Source organism: Rhea pennata, chromosome 4, assembly GCF_028389875.1.
Source record: "Rhea pennata isolate bPtePen1 chromosome 4, bPtePen1.pri, whole genome shotgun sequence".
NCBI lineage: Eukaryota > Metazoa > Chordata > Aves > Rheiformes > Rheidae > Rhea > Rhea pennata.
The window spans coordinates 6,157,539-6,173,933 of NC_084666.1; the positions used below are offsets into that span (position 1 = coordinate 6,157,539).

General features: G+C 40.1%; 1 protein-coding gene across 1 annotated transcript; it reads right to left on the minus strand.

Moving 5' to 3' along the window:
- Positions 1-811: 811 nt before the first annotated feature.
- Positions 812-15,859, minus strand: SUCLG1 (succinate-CoA ligase GDP/ADP-forming subunit alpha). The gene is made up of 9 exons (XM_062575103.1): positions 15,743-15,859; positions 9,604-9,707; positions 8,914-9,030; positions 8,148-8,360; positions 8,002-8,059; positions 5,545-5,628; positions 4,717-4,868; positions 3,998-4,186; positions 812-2,984 (listed from the first exon to the last, which is right to left on the minus strand). Exons 1-9 carry the CDS (start codon positions 15,795-15,797, stop codon positions 2,958-2,960), a joined length of 999 nt encoding a protein of 332 aa, XP_062431087.1. The 5' UTR covers positions 15,798-15,859; the 3' UTR covers positions 812-2,957.
- Positions 15,860-16,395: the final 536 nt, after the last annotated feature.

Genomic DNA, 16,395 nt, shown 5'->3' on the forward strand with positions numbered 1-16,395 from the left:
AGAGGATGGAGTAGCATGTCCAGAAGAGACGTCGGAGCTTGAAGAACTGTGGGGAACCTCAGGAAACTGCCACAATTGCTCTCAAGAAATCCACCACTGTTTTCTGAATAATCACATACAGTTTTAAGAACATCTTGACACCTGAATGTAGAGTGTAGCTTCTCCTTCCCTCTCCACCACCACTCCACGAAGGAGCACACACTTTAACAAATCGGCATCGATATTTCCTTTCGCTTCCATTAGTGAGTTTCAGTAAAGGGAATCTCAGAAATCCCTTTGCCAGAATCTAGTGTCAGAGTGTCTTTTCAAGTGCAGAGATATGGAGAATAACTTACCATTGTCCTCCCCAAAAATATTATATAACACAGTATTAATCCTGGAAAGCAGCAAAACCACAGAAAAATGATGCACTAGCATGTTCTAAAACCACAGAAAAAATAGTATTCATTAGGTATGACAGACAATCAAGAAAAAAAAAACAGCATTAACATCGAGGACAAAGGATACATCTGAGTGAGGAACATCCAGTATCATTAAAGACAAGTTAGAGAAAAAGCCTAGTAAAAGATAAAAATAAAATAGAGCTGCATCCACTACTCTCCATCCCACAAAAATCAGTGCTGCAATGAATTTCTGACCAAAAAGAACATCTAGGATTTTTCTTGCCAAGAAAATTTTTGAACCAACAGCATTGCCAAGTCTACATTAGGATTTTAAGAAAAGGACTACTTCATAAAACTTTGTAAGAAAACAAGTAGCTACATTAGTAATGTCAGGGAAAACAGGGGAAAAAAAAGAGCAATTTTCCAGATCAGATTATTCAAAATATTTATTCACAAGCCTGTATGATATTGAATGGATGCAAATATCTTTTCCAAAGAGATATTTTCATCAGCAACATAAGGGGCTCTGATGTATTTTTCAAGGGTACATTTTCGGGCAGCAACAAAAAGCTATAAAAATTAAGCTTTTCTATCAGGTAAGAAGGAGTTCCAGCCTGGTACAGATTGCTATACTGGGCTTCAACAGAACCAGTCACTTGCCGCACCAGACAACTGACACAGACATTACAATCAAGGTCATGTTTTTAAACCCATCCTCAGATTTCAAGACAGGAGGAAGCATTTTCCCAGGGGACAACAGTCACTGTGCTTTACAGCTATCTTCTACTACAGCTGGTGCCTCTACAAGAGCTTCCATAGGGCAATCTCTAGCAGCAGCATATTACACTTTAGCTGTCCTGGCAGATCATCTATTACAACGGTGACGACACTGATGAAATTCAGGCAGTTCAGCAACAAGCTCTCTCCTCCCCAAAAGACACGTTGTGGAGAAGTCCACCACCATGGTGAGTTACTTTTGATTAGTAGGCTCATTAGAAGAGCTGGAATATTCTGACATACACTGATGAAGAATCACACTGCTACACAGACTGAGACTTTTTAGCATTGGTATTTCTCTAGTTAAAGGCCACTGTTTGGTCTTTTTCTTTTTTTCAAATCAGGCACCACTTGAAAGCTGTACAGATCTAGTAAGAAATTCTTAATAGCTGTCATAGACCTTATCAAATAATTTATCACTCAGTGTATCTTTTAACCATTTAGTGGCATGGTATCAGGTTTTGCTAATTCATACCAAGGTGAATAATACAGTATCTGGTCTCTGTGTCCTCAGGTCTATATCCTCTGACTGATGCCTTGCTGTGTATGAGGCATATTAATATATATTCAGTGCAGCAGAGATATGACCTGTTCTTTTATGCATTTCTTCAGGGCTTAGATCTGCAAACTGCAAAGGTCAGCATCAAGATACCTGCTCATTGCTTGCAATGGGAAGAAAAATTCCAGAAGTGTTTGAATGAGAAAATTAAGAACACTTTTAAACAAATAACAACACAAGTATTTGTAACAGCACCTTTATGGAACACAAAGTTTGCTTTAGACAAGTGCCAGGTTACATAAACTAAATTTCAGTCCTCTGTATTAAGAAAGCAATCTAGGGTTTAGTCTATCCTGATAAAACTTGTAACACTCACTTATAGGCACTGTGTTTGGGCTATTTCAGAGTAAAACGGGGCTTCGAACTACAGAGGAGGGAGTGATTAACAAGAAAGACATCTTATTACATTCTTTCCTGAGAATAATTATTCTCCTCCATTATGTACCAAATGCTTTTAGGACTTCAGAACACACAAGCAATGCAGTGCTAGTTAAGGTTAAATAGGAAATTAATATAATGTAAGCAAAAGCCCAAGTCCTTTCCATAGTTACAGATCATTTTGAAAATATTTTTGCATGGGAAATTTGACTCAGATTTATGAACAAGAATTCCATCTCTTCACACAACAACAAGCAGAACTCCTTGCCAGGAGAGGACTACACTGTGCATGGTTCATCAGCCTTCAAAAGGAAGTCTAGACTTCAGGCATATCCAGCTACATGAATCAACAAGCAATCCCTTCAGATCCAGCAGCTTTGGTTTAATGGAGGGAAACTTTGGCCTATCATTCAAACAAATGTACTGCCAATAACAAACAATAAGACTTTATTTTTTAAAATAAAGCAAAGAATGATATGTTCATAAAGTCAGTGCCTTGACCCTTAAAAGCATCTCTAGAAGTGATTTTAAAATGGGCAGTGCTTAAGTTACAAAAGATTCAAACCTTCAAGGTCGACTGATTTTTCTTATGATGATTGAAGAAATGGCTCTGCTTCAGGAATTCAGAAGATGAATCAGGTTTAGTAGTGGATTTATTAATTTGGTGTGATTTACAAATAGGTGATCATGTCTGAACCAAAGAGACATCAAAATAGGGTTAGCCAAAAGGTTTATGGCTTCAAAGTCAAATCCAAAGACCAGTGTCAGTCATCTGGGCAACTGAAGATTAGCAGACAAAAGAAGGCGGAGGCCAGGTGCTTCACGGATATTTTGGAGACAGTATTCCAAAGCGTCTTCTCTTACAGCAATTTCCTCTTCTCAAACTCCTGCAATAGTACACAGACATTCCAGGTGAAAGAATATAATACACTTCTATTACTGTCATGTTTTAGATTGCACTGTATTTCTTAGGAACTCTTGACTTGAGGAATTAAAAACTGGAGTTCAAATTTAAAAGAAAAAATCCACATTGTATGAAAGTTAGAGAGAAAGCAGGGGAAGTATTTTCCCACCTCTAAGAAGGAAATTGGCTATGAAGAACCAGCAGCACTATATTGCAATCATTGCACGGCATCCAGACTGCAGCGCTGTCAAATAACTGTTTATCCTAACAGGCTTGAAAAATTCTAATTCTGGAGAAGAACTGTAATAGCATGTTTACAGAAGAGAATTCAAGACAGAGAAGCAATGAGGTCATTAGGATCTCCACTTTAGTTCAGGAAAAAACATAAAAAACGACTCCCACAATAGCCTGAGAAGATGCTATATTATACAGGCACCACAAGAAAAAGAAGAAGTAACTTGCACAGTTGCATTTCCTCTAGCTGTAAAGAAATACTTTTGGGAGAGAAAAATTTAAAAAGATCAAAAAAAAATCTACTCCATATAGAAGTTTGGCATGTATTTAGCCATGATTGTGAATTAGTACCTAGAAGAGATATATCTTTGTGTCTAGGCTCTCCTTCCTCAAACATCCTACTTGCATGTTTTCTCATTTAAAATTAATTCAGGTTCTTTGCTTCCTCTGATAGCGCCCCGAAAACACAATTCAACAGCTGATACCTTTGAGAGCAAGATGTAATCACTTCCACTTTTTGCTACATTTATATTCTTATAAAGGCAGTATTTCATAAAAATTACACATGCATATCATCTAAATAATATCTCCAGTAACAACTGCAGCTTGTTCAGTTAACAGAGCTCTCACATTTAGCTGAGTGAGAAGCCACAGGATATTTGGGTAAAACACATACTCCCAACTCCTCTTCCCTCAAAAAAAGTAACTTCTGTGTCTTGCGCTGGATATGAGTACAGATACCACAGTTTCCAAGTAACTAACCTTGTATATGGTGCTACCTAGCTGAGCAGGAGACATGCTGACCACAACACCAGCGCTTTGAAGAGCTGCTATCTTCTCTTTGGCTCCACCCTTCCCCCCAGCAATGATTGCTCCAGCATGACCCATCCGCCTGCCTGGAGGAGCAGTCAGCCCAGCTATGAAGGACACTACTGGCTTGGCGTTTGGACCCTGCAGAGAAAAAAAAGATAGGGTGATACATGGGGTAGGGTGAGAAGAAAAGCAATTCTAGCTAGCTGATTTTAAAAAACGCCAACTAGCCAGGAAAACAGACAACAGTATCAGACAACTACAAACCTCAGACTACATGGAACCACTAGTCTGGGCGGAATACTGTGTGGAATATTTCTTCTCATGATAAACCACACAAAGCAGAAGTAACCATGGGTTTCAAGACATCTCTCTACAGAACACCCCCATATATTACAAAAACCAAAACCAAACAGAAATACCCATAACACCACTATGTTCAGTACAAATGTCATGACAGGACTAAGAAACTAAAGCTGACAAAACACTTCAGTTAAGTTTAACCTGGTTAAAGCCCCTCCTAATTTCAATTCTTTCTCTTGAATAAAAGTATGATTGTTTGCTTTTGTGTAAATATAGATTGGAGATTGAACCACATTTTCCTTGACATGGCAAGAGAAGATGGCTAACTACCAAGGTGTTCAGAAGCAGAAAGTGGGCTCTAGACTTACAGAATTATTTTCTTTCAAGAATGCCGCTGCATCTTCTTCAGCATTTCCTCCAATTTCTCCAATCAATATGATCCCCTCAGTATGAGGATCCTTCAGGAAGACATCAAGGCAGTCAATAAAATTAGTTCCATTGAAAGGATCTCCTCCAATTCCTGAAAAAAATTTAAAAAACACACAAAAATGAATAACTCAAGTTAGTGATATTACATTTACGTTAAGGCTATTGAAGTATACTTCAGCACAAAGGATATTCCCAAAGACTGACAAGAGGGAAAGCTCTGAAGGCTCCGCTAAGTCTTGACAGAGTGGAAGTTCCTGCTCCCCAAAACTTATAGAAGGCTTTGGTATCAAAGTTTCCTGTTTGCAAGTATCCACCTTACAGACCATAAGCAAATTGTTTTACCTATACAGAGCCTCTCAGAAGTTCTGTACAAGATACAGCAGGGACAAGGCCCCAGCCCTACAGTTCTGCTGTGAGAAATTTAACATGAATGAGCATCCTGCTTAACATATCCTGCTAAGTGTATAAGAATGGCATATCCCTTTACATAATATTAAAACCCTTAGAACAACTTTTTTGCGTAGTGACTTCATGTGTGTTGACAGTGCTCCATCAAAACCTTCTCTTCTAAGCTTTTTATTAATTTGACATGGAAATAATAATAGAAGGGTTATACGATTATATTCTTCACAGCACATAGGCATCTCATTTCTTAAGAAGCCATGCAGCAATTTCTAGCCTTGTAAAAAGAAATTACTTTGGATTTCTTCTTGTAAACAAAAAGAAGATTAGTCCAGGTGTAGCAGTTTGTTTCTGAGGAAACCTACCGATACAGAAAGACTGCCCTAATCCAACTTGCGTTGTCTGATGAACAGCTTCATATGTCAGGGTGCCAGATCTTGACACAATACCTTTACGGAAGAAAGGGAGAAAAGTTTAACACCAACATAGCTAAGCGCATGACTAGAGGCAGCTGTTCTTATATCCAGGAAAAACACCTTAAAAAACTAAACACAAGCTGCCAGGCTTTCCAGCTATCCTTGCAAAAACACAAGAACATCATATAAGGTAAGATCTGTACTATTTCTTGTCTAGCATTTTTGATACTCAATTGTCAGTTGTTTACAGCTGCCCAGCAAGCCAGTAATGCTGGCTGAGAAGGCATTCCTCACACCATAGCTGTACCAACAGAGAATTCTGAAAACAAAAGTTGCTAGAAGAATATACTTCTCATCTTGTATACAAGTAGCTGATGCACTGTACTTGAAACATGGCAGCAGTTTAGCAGTTGCAAGAATTCTGTACTAGTCATATCTACAGTACAGCTAGGCATCCTCCAGAATGGAAAGACACTGCACAGACACAAGTAATCTTATTTGTTGTTGCAGCTCATTGCTCTATGATAGATGTTTAATGTTTACATTACAGTATTATCAAAGGCCACAACCTTAACTAGGCCTCACTGTACTAGATTTCATAGAAAGTAAGTTACACGTTGGATAGTTTTAAATTGAGGTAAAGAAGTTATACAGAGCCAGTGGTTGGGAGGGGTAGACAAGAATATTGATACGCGTTTTCCAAGATAGGCTTGCTGTTAATAATACCAGAGGGAAGTTTCCTAAAAAAAGATGTTTTCACATTTACCTATTTCAACCCGTCTAACACGCAATGTAATTAATACACTGCATGAACACAGGAAAAAATGCACAACTATACTAGTAAGCTTAGTTCTATCAAGGCTACACATTGTTGAATAGTGCAGATGTCTACTAGTAAATACTTTTTTTTCCCCCCTTCTCTTCTTTCCGTGTTCACAAGGGACTTCCTGATTCCCACTAAGATCAGATTGCCTGACAGAAGCTACAGATAGGGGTCCAAAAACTGTAGCAAATTTAAAGCTTTCATCCCAAGATTATCAGATGATGCTTGGATGCCTCAGAGTAACAGAAAGCTGGGAAACATATCACCAAAGGTCATAGCCTTAGAGGAAGCTGGGAGGACTGCAAAGTTCATGTTTCTATTTTGTGATACTTGGACCATTGAAAATGTTTCCAGCAGTAGTGGAGCAAGTGGATTGAGAATTTAAAATACTTGATGTGCCTGGCATTTGGATTCTAATATGTTGCAACTACAAGACATTTTTTCTAGACACTTAGAAAGTCTTCTTAACAGAATTTTGTTTCAGAAGGAAGCTCAAGGCAATGCCAGTTGATGCTATCTTTTACAGTCATAGAGCACTGGCTTGATGGTATCTACAAAGGGCATAACTGCAATCGTCTTTGACTTTTCAGTTTCAGGTTTACAGGCACTTTTGAAAGCTGCAGATGTGACCTGCGTGCTAATGTTTTGCCTGCCATTCAGTAGGTACAGCGTATTCTCAAGTCAGAAGTGGTCAAGTAGCAAAAACAGTTTCTGTTGTTAGAAAAACTGCCCAGAATCTCCTCAGTTCTAGTGCACTGAAATTCCTGTGTCTAGTCCAGATCTGCTTTGCAAAATTATCATTTTTTCTGTGAAAAAGAGTACTGTGTTTAACTTAAACTGATATGCTACTGAGACATACTGGCAGAGTACTCTGTCTACAATAATATTTCTGAAGTGTTATTTATTAAATTACCAATACATGTTTTGGAATAATTTTCTTTACAGTTCCAACACTGCACAATTTTAAAGTAATGAAGTTGTTTTTTCTGTAGTTTAGAACAAATAACCAGTGGACTCAAGGCTTACATGCAACAGGGTGTGTAATTAACATCTGATCATAGGCACATCACTGCCTTTCTGATCTAAATCTCTCTCTAGAAGAAGCAAGTGTAATATTTGTCACTGCCATTTACCATGGCAAATTGCATAAGTTCTCATGTTATTAACTTGTCTGTAATCTCTTCACTATAATACTAAGCTCACTATAGATGTAGAATCCCAATCATTAGCTGCCAAGCTGTCAGGAAGATTAGCATTTGAGAACTTAGTGCTCTCAAATCCCAAGATAAAAAATAGTATGCTTAAACAAGACTGTCAAGGAAACTAAGTCCATCATATTGCCTAAGGAATCCTTTCCAATACCTGTGCTTCTGCCCTTAACATTCAGTGCCTGCTCCAGTAGACTAACAGACTTTGGCCTTTAGGATTGATAATGGCTAAGTTCATTTATAAACTGAAGGACAGATAAGCTGTTACACAGCATATTAACTGTATTCAGGGTAGGATGTGACTAGACTGCTGAGTAAGAACAATAGGGTAGGAAACTTGAGTTTTAGGTGATGCGTAAGTATTCAAAAACTCACCAATTCTTCCCTTCTTGTGAATGTGACCAGGCATGATACCAATTTTACATTCTCCAGGCTAAAGAAAGAGTGGGAGAAGTCAGATGGAACATTGAAACCATCACTAGGAATGGTTCAGCCTTGGAGCAAATCCAGAAGTCACTTACATTGATGACTCCAGGGCAATTTGGGCCCACTAGTCGAGTCTTATCTTGTCGAAGCAGTCTATGTTTAACCCGAACCATGTCCTGCTGGGGAATACCTTCAGTAATGCACACAACTAATGGCATTTCTGCATCAATTGCTTCATTAATCGCAGAAGCAGCAAACGGAGGAGGTACATATATAACAGTGGCAGAAGCACCAGTTTGTTCTTTGGCCTAAAACAGGAAGTAACAAAAAAGATATCAAGCTCAAAGAGAACATGTGACAAGTAGCCAGCCAAAACATATCCCTTCATAGCCATAAATGAAGTAAATTGATATATATTAATTAACTCTAGATAAAGCAAGTATTATTTCTCTGAAGCTGTATATACACAGTACAACCAGGGAACCGAGGACTTAACTACCCTCGAGAAGGAATTCCCCCCTGAGCCATCCTTAGATAATACCTTGCTAAAAATTCATCATACACACCAGAATCAATCAGAAACTAGTTACATGCCTAATATAAAGATATTCAGGGAGGGGGAAGGTCATTTGTGTTACTCAGCATCCAGACTCTGCCTAGACATTACAGTGGAAGTTAAACTCATGCTTGACCGTAGTGAATGTTCACTGCATTACAGAGTCTCTATTCTATTTCTTATATAGTGATATTCATATTTCAAATATTTGTTTCTTAAGTGTGAGTAGTGAAAAATAAGCTCCTATGCAGCATTAGTTCTTGGAATAAACTGTGTCTGTCCCTCCAGTCATTGCTGCAAATTACCTCCTTCACAGAATTAAAAACAGGCAAACCCAGATGAGTTTTCCCTCCTTTTCCTGGAGAAGTTCCTCCAACTAGATTGGTACCATAGTCCAATGCCTGCTGGCTGTGAAAGGTGCCCTGTGAGAGAAGATAAGTAGAAAAGTTAAAAGATGTGCAATAGCAAATAAAGCATATCAAAAGTTTTGATGACATCTGTAACTCTAAGGTAATTTATGGCACTTAAATTTACAATGAAAAGATACGATTTTATTGTAGATATGCAGTCATCTATTCTGAGGAGCACATCAACAAGTTTCAAATGAATTCAGAATGTGCTATTCCTTCCTCTTAAATCAGAGCACTGTGGCTGCACACTAAAGCATGACAGTTTGTTCTAACTTGCTAATATACCTCCAGACATAGCACTCATTTTATTTTCCATATCAGTTCTAGTGAATGGCAAACATGATAATGAAGCAGAAGAAATTAGCATTCTCATCCACAACTAGTTGATATTTACAGGAAAAGCAGTCTTATCTCTATGCAAATGGATAAATGAGTGAGGATAGCTAGTCTTGCTAGTCCCAGAGTCCAGTTTCCTATCACCACAGGTGGGAACAGCCTATAATCCCTTTCATAGGTTATTATGGTTTTGGGCCAATTAACACTCTACACAGAGAGGGTGATATAAGAAATAATTCTTATACATACCTGTTTGCCTGTAAAACCTTGGCAGATAACCTTTGTGTTTTTGCTAATACACAGATTTTTCCTTGATGCTGAGTAGGAGCAGTGTCGCACTCCATTCTGGTGCACTACAGAAAGAGACCGACCAAACTGTTAATCTACCACTTTGCTACACTTTCCGTTCATCCTCCTACAAGCCATTACAGGTACTAATAAACAAAGTTACAAAATGCCTTATGAAATAAGCACATGCATATTTAGGCTTAGACCAAAAGATTAACTGATCGAAGATTTCATATTTTCAAAAACAGCTCTGAAATTTTTTCAGTATTTATGACTTGCTTTCGGAAATATTAAAGAACTCTTTGTCTACTGCTGTGATTATTCAGATTGCTAGGAATCAGCCTATAAATTTCTCATATATGGTAATATCAGAACCATTTTTAAAGTGGGTTTATGGACCAGTTGCAACTTCATTTACAGAAGAGCTGTAGCTGAAGATGTTGTCATTCCTAACGTAGAACAGAGTAACAAAAATCCATGAACATGCCTGGTCTATCTTAGCACAGAGCAGATTAGCTCAGAATACACTCTGAAGCCTTACATAAAGGGGTTACGATATTTTGGGTTTTTTCTGCCCTGAAACAATCAAGCTTTCTCAGACCATAGTTTATGCTTTACTTCTATTAAGGAAATTGAAGAGGAAAACAAAGCTATGCCAGAAGCCACCTGTGGACATGGAGATCATAAACTTAAGGTCCTGACAAGGAAAGTGCCGACAGAATCACAGGGCTTCAACTCCCACCATCTGCTGTGGTTCCCTAAAGAACTGTGATGGCAACTGATGTTCAAACCAACACACAATAATGCATCTGCATTTTAAAAGAAATTTACAGAACGGCACACAGTAAACTATAACAAAATTGTTAAAAGAGGCTGCAGGGTTTTAACCTAAATCACATCTTTATTTGACTGGTATCCACCAGAGTCATATACAACATGCATTATTATAAATACTGTTACTGAACTTTTTAAGCAAAGGAGAAAAAAAGGAGCAGTAATGGACAAAAATCTAAGATTTAATTAAAGCAATTATGAGGCTGTCTGTGGAACATTAAGAAGTCTTGCTGTTCAGTGTCACAGGTACAAAAGAGCCGAGCATAGTCTTTAATGGGCTACCTTGCCACCGGATTAGCTTTCCCAGAGAAGGCTGGAGGCGAGCGCTACGCTGCGACACCAAGGCACTCCAAAGCAAGGCTGCCATAGCCTGTCTCAAGCAACGAGGAGACCAATTAATGAAAGAAACAGCTACCCTGCTAGTTAGAGGAATATATCAGCCTGCAACATCTCAGCCACTCTGGGCATGCCTCACGGGCACGAGATGCTACTAAGATAAAACAGCACTAAGAAAAGCAAAGAAAAATACTCAGTTGAAGAAGCTGTTACATTCATGACCAACCACGAGTGACACCTCACGGACAAGAGCTTAGGGTCTGAACATTCAGAAGTATTATATGTTTCGAAAGGCCTCTAATGAGCCTCCAAGAGCAAAAAATAAACAGACTAAACCAAACTAATTCAGATCTAAGTTTCACATATATAGTCTTTGTTCCAGCACTGACAAACTCATCTGCAAAATAAGAGATTGTCATTTGCCAGGCACACTGGTCACCTACCTTACAGCTACTCAGGAATTTTAGTATTCTGAAAAAAGAAAAAACTTCGACAAATAGTCACTTATATCTTCATATCATAAAAGCAATGCTACAGTCCAATTTCAGCTGTCCATTCCATATCTGTTTTCAGATATTTATAAGCGTTCACCAAAATATTTTTTAAAATTTAAGTTTCTCAATTCTCAGTTTTAGTGAGAATATATAGAGATATTCTTAAAGCAAAGAGGCTTTTGAGCCTTTTTAAAGCTATCAAAGTACAAAAAAAAAATTTATGCACCGATAACTAAAAAAAGACCTTAAATTCCAAGCTTTTTATGGATTTATTCCTGAAATTTTGTATGTTCTTTTTACGCAGCTGAAGAACCCGAGTTCAGAGAAAATGTCATCAGTTCAAAAAAGCCCATCTATAGGCTTGAGCAGTTTGCTATCTTCATGCAAGCAGCTTGACTACGTGTACATAGCGTACAGAGCTATGCATTTTGGAAGAAACGAACAAAGTCACCTCGCATTTTCTAGGCTACACTAGTACAAGAGAGATTTAAAAAACAAACAAAAAAAAATACTTTGACATGATATAGCTTTGTATTTTTTCTCCAGAGCCCTGTCCAAAGCAGAAAAGTTTGCCCCGGTTATCAGCATAGTCAGAGCAGAAGAGGCATTGGTCAAGATGAGGTTTTGCTCTATGTGCCACAAACAGCAAGTCTCCGGTGGAAACAAACGGCAATTTAAGCGGTAAGACAGACACAAGATGAGAAGAAAACAGGAATGGCAAGCTCAGGTTCACTGCAGGTAAGAGCCAGAAATAGAACCCAAGTCTCAATTTCCAACTAGGATCTTCATTCACAAGCTCATATTGCTTCAAAATTAGGGCGTCCAAGTGTAAACGCATCTCCCTTCTAGAGGGCAGGACAAAATCATTATTTGTCCTTCTTGTTACTAGGCTTCGCCCACAAGCCAGTAGAAGCCAAACTCGTGGTTGATGCCGTTTGATGCACACCTTTAACTCGCAGGCAAAGTTACAAAGGTGCAGGCTCCCTACAACAAAAGAACAAGTATTACGAATTCCAAGTCCTATCGAAAACACAGCGGAAATGCTGTGTTTTGTCAAATCAGAGTCTAACATAACATTATGATGTCCAACAAAGGCCTGTAATAAACCTTTAGAAAAGAATATTAAAAAAAGATAAGGCTAAGGACTGGCTAATCTTTCCCAGGCAATCCTTTTTGCTTCTGGCACACCCCTATTCTGTTTTGCATAGTTTGTGGTTTAAAAAAAAAGAAAAGAAAGAGAAACGTTACGCAAATAGCAAGATGCATTTACTTTGGCTTCCTAATACTTCAGCTTTGATGTAGTTAAAAAAGATGTATACTATGGCAAGAAGCTATTTTAGTCCTCTGTACAGGACAAACAAGTACGAAAAGTACTCAACTACTAAAACCTTGTTGCTACAGGATACATTTGAAGTCGTACATAAATTTAGCAGAGGGATGTATATAAAACATTAGTCATTTTAAAGTAAAGAAATCTGACTAAGAATAGAAGCTAAGAGACAGAACTACCACCAGTACGTTCCTTTGTGGTAGTTACTCTCGGATTTGCAGGAAAACAAGGCCTCAACTGAGCCCCAGAAGTCTGTGCAGTTCAAGTAACAGAAAAGCCCAGCTACATTTCCCCCTAAAAAAAAGCTGCAAGAGTAACATATAGCCTTGAATAGGGCTTTAAGCTCACTTGTTAATTAGGAGAGGAAAAAAAAAAAAAAAAAAAAAAACTTTCTAGGAAAAATTCACTATTGCTTTTCATTAAATTAAAACTTTATCTGTTAAAAGTAAACTTAACTCATTTACAAGATATTTTAAAGCACACATAAGATACAGACCAATTAAAAAAAAAGTTTGGGAGCTGAAGTAGCAAATGAAGGTACTCACTACATAATGAGCACAATACAAAAGGTAAAAGAGCAGTGATTCTTTTCTGGTTGGTTTGAGCAGAAATCCACATTGCCAGGAGACTGACAAGTAATAAATAGAATTCTCCCTCTATTACTTCTTGAACTATCCAAACAGCTTGGAGATGAAGGAAGATATTCCTTCTTCTTTCCACTACCTACTTAAGGAAAGAAGAATCTTCAGAAGATACTGAGGCTCCAATACAAAGGATAAAAATGGAGCTCAGCGACAGGGCTAGACAAGGAGGGATTTAGATACAAAGGCAGTCAAAAATGCTTTAAAAAAATAATCTTCAGTGTCTATTCTCCATCAGTTATGGACCTTCAGTCATTCCTGAGAAGCCCCTTCAATACTTTGTACATGCCATTTAATATGCATGCATTTTAATGACCCAACTTCTTTCTGCTTTCTTCAAATGCATGGCCTGCAGAGGACATAATAGAAACTGTTCTGGACATTTTCTATGATATGACAGAAGAGAATGAACATTAAAAAAAAAAAAAAAAAAAAAAAAAAAAAAAAAAGTAGTTTAGCAAAGACCAAAGTGCTGCAGCAAATTTCAAAGTTTACTGACTTAGAGGCTTAATATTACAAGAATATTCAGCACCCAGTTTCTGATCCCATTCCTTTATTATTTGCGGGTCTTCATTATCAGGTCATACATATACACACAATAACATTTTGGACAACTCCCTCTTTCCCCCTAAATCTGCCTACAGAATTCACCTTTAAATATATGAATAACACTATTAGAAAGCTGTTCTCACTGACTAAAAAGTTTTCATGCTATTGAGGAATTACTCAAGGCATCTTACTCCTAGTCTTAAAGAGGATTATGTGCTCAGAGAAGGACTTCTAGCTATCAGTCCCTAACCTCTCACCCTTCCTTTGCCAAAGAAATTCCAGTTAATCACAAAAAGTTCAAGCTATGAACATGGCAGAGGAATTTAGAAATTAAGCAAACTAACCAATACGTAAGCACAGATGCAATTACTATGCCATGTCTATCACATTAAACAGAACCTACTGGCAAAACAACAACTAGAAAAATTTCAATTCTTTCAAAATCCATCGCTCTCCTAATCAATAAACCCCATTCATAGCAATATGCATTACCGTTACATGGGGTCAGAGGAGAGCCGATGGCATTTGAAAGGAAAGCTTTCTTCCAAGTCCATTAAGTTTAAACAGTGTTAAGCATCTCAGAGAAATAGCCAACCCTTCAGGAAATGGGTACATTCTTCTTAGCACACACCAGCTATTTCTTGTAGGATAACCAACTGTTCTCCCCACGTAGCCTGCACTAAGAATGCATGCAGCTAAACCCTGGAAGCTTTCCTCCCCCACACGCTGTGTGCATAAAAATAAATAACAGATTCTTCTAGTTTGGATTATTATTTGTGTGGCAACTTTTTGGCATGGTTATTCACATAATTTACTTGCATTTAACACAGGAGCTCTCCAAAGCCTTCTACCAAGCCTGGGACATAAGAGTCCTAACTCTGACTCATTGATCCCTGGTAAGGTGCCTAAAGAGACTCTCACTTCAGTGCACAGTATACACTTGTATAGGTCTTCCTTGACTCAGTCCCCATGCACACACTGCTTTGATCTGACCTTTGAGCAAGCACTTGCCATTCACTAACATACTTGGAATTGCTTCACCACTTCCGGAATTGACTGACTTAGAGTAATGCCCACCCTGCATGCTTGTTTTTGCAATGCACCAAGAAAAACAGATCTTACATCTCTTTTGCAACAGAAATCACTAGAAACTTGTGATTTTGAATCATCACTGAAAGATGTTAATTATCTGTGACTCAGTGCTGTATGTACAAACTCCAAATTAAAGTTTTCAGCAATTGCTTAGCATTCTGCAAAAAGCATTAAACAAGACAAAAAAAAAATCAGATGAAGGAATATTTTGTCTTGCAAAAGTTTCTCGCAAAGACTTTATATACTGTTGCAAAACAGAGCACCTCTGGAACCGCTTAGTTTCTCTCTTCCCCCTCTGTCCTAAAAGCATCTTCAGCACTCTTGCATCTCCCCCGAATCCTTTACTCGCATTTCTGAAGAGAACACAGTGGGTTTTTAACGCGCGAAGCTGCACCCAGGACCAGCTCGCCTGGCAGTACAAATTAACCGAACCTGGAGGTGCCACGTTCCCACCCGCCCCCCTCCAGCGGGCCCGATTCTCATCCGACCACCGCCTCGAGGAGCGGAACCGGCCAAAAGAAACGCACCAGCCCCAAAGCAGAGCTCTACTCGTGGTGACCGGGGGGGGGGGGGGGCGCAGAGGAGGAAGGCCCGCGGAGCCGGGGGACGGCTGGCCCGCGGGGGGTCCCCCGGCCCGCGGGTTACGCTCCGGGGCACGGGCACGGCGTGAAACGGGGCAGGTCCCGGGCGCCGCGGCCCGCCGCGGGTGACCTTGCGCGGCGCGGCGGGGAGCAGGCCGCGGCGCAGCGCCGTTGCCAGGCAGCGCGGAGGGGCGGGAGGGCCCCGCGGCGCGGCGCGGCTCGGCGCGGCTCCCCGGTACTCACGGCGCAAGAAGCGGCCCAAGAGGCGGGCGGCGGCGGCGCCGCCGCAGTGCGACATCGTCCCCGGCGGCGGTGACGCGGCCTCGGCGGATCGCGGCGCCCGAGCGCTGCCCACTACCGGCGCGGCGGCGGGCAGCCGCGCGCCACCATTGGCCCGCCTCGGAGGCCCCCCGGCGGCGGCGGCCAATCAAAGGCTTCCCGGCCGCGTTGGGGGGGGCGGAGGCGTGGCCGCGGGGCATTGTGGGAGTTGTAGTGCGCGGCCCGCTCCGAGGCGGCGTAGGCCGCGCTGTGGCAGCCGCCGGCTGCCGCCACCCGCGGTGGGGGAGAGGGTGAAAACCCGCCTGGATAACCCCTAACTTCCACTAAAATCAGGCCACGAGTAATATTTTCGATGAGTGCCTGCGGGGGGCAGCTCCACCCCCCGCATTGACCATCATACCTATAACAAATTGTCACAAAAAGCGACGAAAAAAATATTGCCTGACAAGCCAACAGGAGTTTTAAACAGGGATGGAGCTTTTTTGTTGTGGTTGTAGCCGTGGTGGGGTAAAGATGCAGGAAAAGTAACGTTTCTAGGTGGTATATTTGAGCAGCTGGTGCAAAAAGCCACATGCGCTCTAATGGATTGTTCAAAATGTTGTATTTCCCCATAGTTG

Bases quoted from the DNA above. Each gene is read 5' to 3' on its own strand.
- SUCLG1 (XM_062575103.1), bottom strand. From the start codon at position 15,797: ATGTCGCACTGCGGCGGCGCCGCCGCCGCCCGCCTCTTGGGCCGCTTC. The intron at 9,708-15,742 runs GTGAGTACCGGG...CTCTTTCTGTAG, and splicing joins CTTGGGCCGCTTCTTGCGCC to TGCACCAGAATGGAGTGCGA. The intron at 4,187-4,716 runs GTAAGTCTAGAG...TTTTCTCTGCAG, and splicing joins TCTTGAAAGAAAATAATTCT to GGTCCAAACGCCAAGCCAGT.